Source organism: Leptonychotes weddellii, unplaced genomic scaffold (assembly GCF_054177405.1).
Source record: "Leptonychotes weddellii isolate Sample4059 unplaced genomic scaffold, ASM5417740v2 HiC_scaffold_7912, whole genome shotgun sequence".
NCBI classification, from domain to species: Eukaryota; Metazoa; Chordata; class Mammalia; order Carnivora; family Phocidae; genus Leptonychotes; species Leptonychotes weddellii.
Window position 1 is genome coordinate 1 of NW_028049515.1, and position 9,103 is coordinate 9,103.

The 9,103-nt window shown below is 35.0% G+C and overlaps 1 protein-coding gene across 1 annotated transcript; it reads left to right on the top strand.

Moving 5' to 3' along the window:
- Window positions 1-8,219: 8,219 nt before the first annotated feature.
- Window positions 8,220-9,100, top strand: LOC145719874 (olfactory receptor 5T2-like; the record flags this gene model as incomplete). The annotated part of the gene is given in 2 exon segments (XM_081811477.1): window positions 8,220-8,553; window positions 8,556-9,100. Coding segments are annotated over 2 exon segments (828 nt in total), but the record flags the coding sequence as incomplete, so codon positions are not given.
- Window positions 9,101-9,103: the final 3 nt, after the last annotated feature.

Sequence of the window (9,103 nt, forward strand, 5' to 3'; positions counted from 1 at the left end):
AATATAACCAGTCCCAAATTTCCTAACAGAGTAAAAAGATAGATTGCTAGAAATAGAAAAAATAGGAAGACCCGCACCTCAAAATCATCTGTGAAGCCCATCAATATAAACATGCTGACTTCAGTCATGTTTTTCATCTGAATCCTGTATAAATCTAAATCTGATGGCAACTCTGGCATTTCACTTTTTATTTATAGGTTTTAAAGGTAGGGTTTTTTGTTTGTTTGTTTTTTAATAGAATACACCCTATGTATCCTTGTGTTTGTTTCTTAGAAAGGTATGTTGAAATCCTTGGCAGTGAAGGAATAGGCAGTGATGGGCTTGGAAGTTGGGTTCAAGTGAATGCATTACCCTGTATAAATAAATTAAAGAAATTATGTTATTAAGTTGTTGGCTAAATTTGTCATGTTAAAAGTTATGCCAATAAGTGAATTAATTTCTAGTTAGTTTCTGTTAAATTTCTCCCACCTGGTTTCATATTCCATCATCTTAAAATCCTCAAAGATGAATGAATATGGGAATTAAAAAATCTGAAAGTAGTATAATAAAAATTACATATCTGAGTACTAGCCCTAGATTTTGTACAATGCATGTGAGATTCCTTTTGTGTGTGTGTGTGTGCACAATTGTTAAAATGGGAGCAACTGTATGTATATCACAAAACTGGGATGAATTTAAATGAGAAAAACAATGTGAAATTATTTAATTTTAAAATATTCCCAAATGAGTACAATGTGGGATGTTAGATTTAATTTCACCTTGTCATATGGGGTAGCCCTTTCTGACCATCCCAATATTCTATGGTATCAGGCACCTTAAAAATTCATCCCTGTCATTGCATTGTACTTTGGGCATGTCAATAAAATGACAGTAGGTTTACTTACATCCCCCTGATGATTTTATCCATAATAATTTTCTTTTTTTTTTAAGATTTTATTTATTTATTTGACACAGAGAGAGACAGCAAGAGAGTGAACACAAGCAGGGGGAGTGTGAGAGGGAGAAGCAGGCTTCCTGCTGAGCAGGGAGCCTGATGTGGGGCTCAATCCCAGGACCCTGGGATCATGACCTGAGCCAAAGGTAGATGCTTAAGGGCTGAGCCACCCTGGCGCCCCCATAATAGTTTTCTTATAGTTTTTAATTTCTCTGATTTTATCTGTAGTGCAAGAAGGTGGCTTGTGGATGATTTAATCCAAATTATGTAGAGAAATTATCTACTTCACTCTAGGGAACTGGAGGGATGAAAGACAAAAAACATGGAGTTTACTTCTTCCAAAATGCTCTTCAAACAGGCTTTCACCAACTAATATTTAAGGAAATGAAAACTGATTGTCTTTATATCTAGCTAATTTCAGTTTAAGAAATGGGACCTAGATAGACAAAAATACGGACCGTCACTGTTAACAAAATAGACCAATATGGAACACTAAAATTGTCAATTCTTCACCTGTAATGCAGTTAGGAAGCATAAAATGGGGAAATCCATGAGAACAATGTTATAAATGCTAAGCTTGAGAAAGGAAGCTATGATAGCATCAACCACATGATATTAACCACATAATACTAAGGGTTAGAACTTTTGTGTACATTATCTTATATAATCTGCACAGCAACTGAAACTAAATAATTTAGCATCCTTTTATAGATGAGAAAACTAAGAAACAACCCAACATGTAACCTGCCCAAGGTCATACAGTTAGTTAGTAGCAAAGCCAGGATGCAAGACCAGGTTTCTCTGTCCCATACTTTAAGCTATGCCCTCTTGACCACGTTGCAAATTCATTGTGATATGCCATAATTCTGGAAACGTTATCTCCTAGAAACAATACAAAATAACATCCTCATGTGTTTGAATTCTTTTATAAAGCCATGAAGCTTAAGCAGACCATGATTTAAAAAAAAAAGAGAACAAAACTGAAGTGGCTTCTTGATCAAGTCGCTGACTAGCAAAACAAGTTTAAAGTCAATGTATATCCTTCAATTTGAAAAAAACAAAAACAAAACCAAAAAATACTATGATCCCAAAATGGTATGTACCCAATGGTTGGTTGATAGTTAATTTTCTCTTTAATAATTTTCCTAAATTCATAATATAATCCCTTATTTCTACTACCTTTATTCCAACTATTATCTTTCATCAAGAAAATGAAATCAAATTGTCTAACTTACAAATCTGTTGACCTAAATATGTAAGTAGTCTTTTTTATTATCCCTGCTACGTTCCCTGGAATTCCCTCATTCAATTTTAATTCAACTCTAAATTAACCAGAAATTTCTGTCTCAGATTTAAATATTAAAACATAGATACTAGTTGGAGATTCAAGGTTATGACTTCTGAAATATTGTGTAAGTCATAAGAAATCCTTTCCTCTTACCTGTGGGAATGAACTGCTCACTCAGTTATGAACACTTTGGACTTTTATACCAGGTTCTTAAGCTCTTCTTGAAGTCCACAGGGATGCTCCAAGGAGAAAATGTCCTAATTATTTTCTGGGACAGAAAAGTCAGATAATTTCATGGTTTTTTTTTTTTTCCATAGTAAATAAATGGTTCTGGAACAATGAACTGCATGATAAAATGATTACATGAGTGCACTTTGGCCTCTGGTATAAAATAATCCTTAGCGCAAAAAGAATAAGCATAATGCTGGAAAAGAAATTTAATGCTACAGGACATAATCCGGGCTCTGACACTAAATAGCTATGTGCCATGGGGTTTATGACTTAAATTCTCTAAAATCCACTTCTTTCTTCCTGAGAATATAACCTATTTAATTGTCTCAAATTAAAGTATGACAGACTTCATAATCACTTAATAAAAATTACTATACTCATTTAACTTTTAAAGTTTTATACTTCTAAGTGGCATGAGAGAATATTTAAGCTCACTGAGAGTATACTAGGGAGAAAGGATATGAATACATAAACAGGAAGTATTGAAAGCAGAGATGGGACAGTATGCAGATAACTTTAATATTCCATGTAATAAAACAGAATATTAGAGATCTGACAGAGATAAAGGTCAAACTTTCTGTGTTGATCAGGGTCTTGTCTTGTCTTGGGAACCTTATATACTCACCTATAAACTAGTTCCTGGCTATGTACTTAAATAAATTATTCAAAAATTTGTTGAAAATACATAGATGCCTAAGCTCAACACCTAGGGAGCCTAAACTAATAGGGAATGTTGGTCATGGAATTTGAATTGAAAGAAAGAAAGAAAGAAAGAAAGAAAGAAAGAAAGAAAGAAAGAAAGAAAGAAAGAAAGAAAGAAAGAAGAAAGAAAGAAAGAGAAAGAAAGAAAGAAAGAAAGAAAGAAAGAAAGAAAGAAAGAAAGAAAGAAAGAAAAGAAAGCTGATACTGATAGGCCACTGAACTGTAAATAAAGGATCTATTAATTAAATGCAATCCCAATTGATCTATATATTCAATGCAGTCCTAGTTAAAACTAAAAAAGCATTTTTTGCAGAAATTAGCAGGAGAATTCTGTAATTATACAATATAGAATATTTCAATCACCCATAACATGATTGTTGTTACACAGTTGTATGTGTCTATTAAAATTCATGTAACTGGCACATATAAGTGGAAGATTTTCTGTGTTTATATTTAAAAGCAATAACCTTGACTTTAAAAAAAACCTAACTATTACACAAATTAGCCTTTGTTTCTTACTATGGTTATCTTTGCAGGGGAGATAGAGACTGAAAGATAGAATACGAGAGGCTCCTTCGGTTCTGGTCATGTTCTACTTCCTGGGTTTGTTTACAGGGGTATGTTTAATTAAAACTTCATCAAGCTGGGACACCTGGTGGTACACTCAGTTAGGTGTCTGACTCTTGATTTTGGCTCAGGTCATGATTTCAGTGTCCTGAGATCAAGCCCTGGATTGGCTCTGCACTGGGGGTGGAGTCTGCTTAAGATTCCCTCTCTCCCACTGCCCCCCCCAAAATTCATCAATCCGTACACTAAAGATGCATGTACTTTTCTCCATGTAAATTTTCTTCAGTAAAATAAAAAGGCAACAAAATATTTTGTCATAACTTTTCTAATAAATGCCATAAACCCTTGTTACTTAAAAACTCTGTAGCTCTCATTTTACTTATACACCCATTAATGAGACAGTTACACATTTTCGTTATGTGTCAAATTTATGTTTGTATGAGTCACATTTCTTTTGTTTTGAAAATTATAATTTAGTACTTTTAGGTCTGTCATTTTCTATCAAAGTCTTAATTATCTTTCTTTCTTGGAATTGATTTTTCTTCATCTCTCTCTTTTTTTCCTTGATTATGCTATTAGCGACCACTTAGTCTTACTGAATTTTTGTTTTATTTCCACTTTCTGGTTTATTATTCTGAGTTTTTTGTATCATATTTCCACATCCTTCTGATGTCTTATTGTCTCATTTCTGACACATTTGATTTTCTTGAGTTCTTATTCATTTTTTTTGTTTTATATTACTTTAAGATGTATTTTATATGGTTCATTTGATTCTTTTATGGCCTTATTTGATGCTCTGATTTTGGTAACCTTTGAACATTATTTGTTATTTTTATCCTTTTGCAGTTTAAATATAATTGTATGGAGTTCAGTAGTAATTATTTTATTCCTTCAGTGTGTCAATATGATGGGCATTGTGAAGTTGGAGATACATCAAAGTAGCTTTTCCAGTTTTGTGTTCAAAAAATCACTCTCATGTTTTTATGATGGTGTTAAAATATTTTTGTACAGCTCCTTTAAGTCCCAGAGCTAAGCTTTAAAGAGTACTTTCTACTTGCTATTTCTTGAGTTTAAGCAGATGTTGCCTTCTAAAGATACTCTATGCTTTAGACTTACACATTGCTCTAGCAGTCCCTTTTGAGCCCTACATCTTCCAGAAGACCTCCCTTTTTGAAATTTTCCTTCCTAGTGTATTTGCCCTACCCAACTGAGAAGCTTCTCAGCATTTTCTGCTTCTAGGTGAAGCCATGTCCTTTTCAAAGGGAGTATGTACTGCACATTTCTTTGATTTTTTTCAGTCTCTCATGGATCCTTCATAACACTGATTAAGCCTGGGTAAGAGCAAGGACTATCCAAGAAAAATTAAAGAAAAATAAAAATTCTACTGGGCCTCCCAGTAGACATAGGTCTACAAATGTTAAATGTCTCTATTTTGACCTTAGGGGTGTGTGCGTGTGTGTGTGCATGCGTGTGTTTGTGTGTGTATGTGTGTGAATTGCATATGTATATATCTGTTTTCCAACTGATCAATAGATATTTTTATTTAATCTGAATAAATGCTGGATTACCATTTAGGATTCACAAAATTATATGATTTATCTGTCCTACAGAGCTTTAAACTTTTAATGTCTCCTCCACATTTCTATGGGATTTTTTTTGACTTTTCTTTTTACCTTGAATAATAATCTTCCAATAAGCTCAAAATATATACTTTTAAATGTATACATTAAAGCCACTACTTTATAATTTGAACAGAGTAAAAGGGTAATACATTTGTTTGACTCTAATAAAATGCCTTATATTGCCAAAATGAGGAAATTGGTTTTCAGAGAAGTTAGTTCTAATCAAGTGTCAGAGTTATTATATAAAAGTATGTCTCAGATCTAAAGATTTCTTATCTAGTGTCAACATATACATATTTTTAAGGCATTATTTTAAACCAGGAATCAAATAACTATTTATTGACTGTTAACAGTCAACAAAACCAAAAGACAGCTGACAGAATGGGAGAAGATATTTGCAAATGACATATCAGATAAAGGGCTAGTATCCAAAATCTATAAAGAACTTATCAAACTCAACACCCAAAGAACAAACAATCCAATCAAGAAATGGGCAGAAGACATGAACAGACATTTTTCCAAAGAAGACATCCAAATGGCCAACAGACACATGAAAAAGTGCTCAACATCACTCAGCATCAGGGAAATACAAATCAAAACTTCAATGAGATACCATCTCACACCAGTCAGAATGGCTAAAATTAACAGGTCAGGAATCGACAGATGTTGGCGAGGATGCAGAGAAAGGGGAACCCTCTTACACTGTAGGTGGGAATGCAAGCTGGTGCAGCCACTCTGGAAAACAGTATGGAGGTTCCCCAAAAAGTTGAAAATACAGCTACCCTATGACCCAGCAATTGCACTAGTGGGTATTTACCCCAAAGATACAAATGTAGTGATCTAAAGGGGAACCTGCACCCCAATGTTAATAGCAGCAATGTCCACAATAGCCAAACTAAGGAAAGAGCCTAAATGTCCATCAACAGATGAATGGATACAGAAGATGTGGTATATATATACAATGGAATATTATGCAGCCATCAAAAAAAAAAAAAGAAATCTTGCCATTTGCAATGATGTGGATGGAACTAGAAGGTATTATGCTAAGCAAAATAAGTCAATCAGAGAAAGACAAGTGTCATATAATCTCACTGATATAAGGAATTTGAGAAACAAGACAGAGGATCATAGGCGAAGGGAGGGAAAAGTGAAACAAGATGAAACCAGAGAGGGAGACAAACCATAAGAGACTCTTAATCTCAGGAAACAAACTGAGGGTTGCTGGAGTGGAGGAGGGTGGGAGGGATGGGGTGACTGGGTGATGGACATTGGGGAAGGTAGGTACTATGGTGAGAGCTGTGAATTGTGTAAGAGTGATGAATCACAGACCTGTACCCCTGAAACAAATAATATATGTTAATAAAAAAATAACTTTATTTTATAAAACATTAACATGTAATACATTATTCCAGACCTCTTACTTTTCATTATTGAGTAAATTCTTGTGTTGTTATTTTGCACCAAACATAATTGGGGCATATTCCTGTTGGGGCATCTCCTGTGGGGTTTATAAATAGGTGAGTAAGCAGATATAAGCAATCTAAATGAGTCATATTCATAATGTACCTAAACCTGCCTTTGCTGTTCTGTAGGTAAGGGAAATTTTCAGATAATTTGCAGGATATTTAGGATGTAAAACCTAAAACAACAAAGTTAAATATGCTATGAAATCCCCAATACTAAAGCCTTCTTGCCTATTCTATAAGTGAATAGAATGTATTCGTCACAAACTAGATTTATGCAGAGTCTAAGAACTGGAAAACAACGCTTCCTTGAATAAAACAAAGGTAATGAAAAATAATGAATTCCTGTTTGTAAAAGTAATAAGAAGGCTCCTAATAGATGTATGTGTTCATTTCCCTCAGGTCAGAAGACAGACCCGTTCAAAGTAAAACAAGATAAAATTTATCAGTAGAGGGCCAGAAAACATTCGACTTATTCACCTCTCTGGGGGCTTATATTTTGATATAATAAGGAAAATAATAATTTTTTTAAGTTTATTTTGCTAGACATGTATTGTAGAAGCCACTTCTGATTACTCCTTATTTCATAATGTTTCTCTAGTCTTAATGACTTAAAAATATCAAATACATAAAAAATCATGTTTTGTTTTATTTCAGTGGGGATGCTGGGGAGGCAAGTCAATTGCAGAATGAAGCCATAGTATAAAAAAAGCAATGAAAAAAAGTGAAAAGTGCGTGCTCTCTGAGGGAGACCTAGGATTGAATCTTGCCATAATTCTGTAGGTGAGTAGAGTGTAGCAAATAATTTTATAGAATTTCTGAAAGGTTTAGAATTCTGGTGTGAATTCCAATGTTGTGTTCACTGATACACTATCTTGTGTTTGTATGTTATAAGAAAAACATATTTATCTGTTCCATTTGTGGTTTAATGTGATTTAAAAGGAAAATAGCTAATAGAATTTAGTGGTAAATTAACCATTTGACCTCACAGTTTTAGAAATGACATAAGTTGATGGGTGCCTGGGTGGCTCAGTTGGTTAAGCAACTGCCTTCGGCTCAGGTCATGATCCTGGAGTCCTGGGATCGAGGCCGGCATCGGGCTCCCTGCTCAGCGGGGAGTCTGCTTCTCTCTCTGACCCTCCCCCATCTCATGCTCTCTCTATCTCATTCTCTCTCTCAAATAAATAAATAAAATCTTTAAAAAAAAAAAAAGAAATGACATAAATTGAGCCAGTGAGTAAAAACTCAAATCTTCCATTTAATTCTGCAGTGAGTGGCATTAACCTTTGACCCACCATCTTGTCATTGTCTCCTGATCAGCTGCTGGGAAATTATGCATTGCCATGAAATAAATATGAGGACAGAGTTCACTTTCCCTGAGTTGCACAACTGCTCACTTTTATCATATTAGTATGAATTACAATTTTATTAATATCTTCAAATTTGTTCCATGAGGTATCGGCATGAAGAATGTCACTGAAGTCACCATATTTGTACTGAAGGGCTTCACAGATAAGCCTGAGCTGCAGACAATCTTGTTCTTCATGTTTCTAGCAATCTACCTCTTTACTATGATGGGAAATTTAGTTTTAGGTTTATTGGTCTTTAGGGATTCCCGGCTCCACAATCCCACGTACTATCTTCTGAGTGTGTTATCATCTGTGGATGCCTGCTTTTCCTCAGTAATTACCCCAAATATGCTAGTAGATTTTATGTCAAAGAATAAAGTCATTTCATTCCTTGGATGTCAGCCCAGATGCTTCTCTTGGTTACTTTTGGGACCACAGAAAGCTTTCTTTTGGCTGCCATGGCTTATGATCGCTACGTAGCAATCTACAACCCTCTCCTCTATTCCGTGAGCATGTCACCCAGAGTCTATGTGCCACTCATCGTTGCTTCCTATGTCGGTGGCATTTTGGATGCTTCTGTACACACAGTGGCCACGTTCGGCTTATCCTTCTGTGCATCCAATGAAATTAGGCATGTCTTTTGTGACATCCCTCCACTACTTGCCATTTCTTGTTCTGACACCCACACAAACCAGCAGCTGCTCTTCTACTTCGTGGGAGCTATTGAGATAGTCACTATCCTGATAGTCCTGATCTCCTATGGCTTCATTGTGTTGGCCATTCTGAACATGCATTCTGCTGAGGGGAGGCGGAAAGTCTTTTCAACGTGTGGTTCTCACCTAACTGGAGTGTCAATTTTTCATGGTACAGTCCTCTTCATGTATGTGAGGCCAAGTTCCAGCTATGCTCTGGACCATGACATGATAGTGTCAATATTTTACACGGTT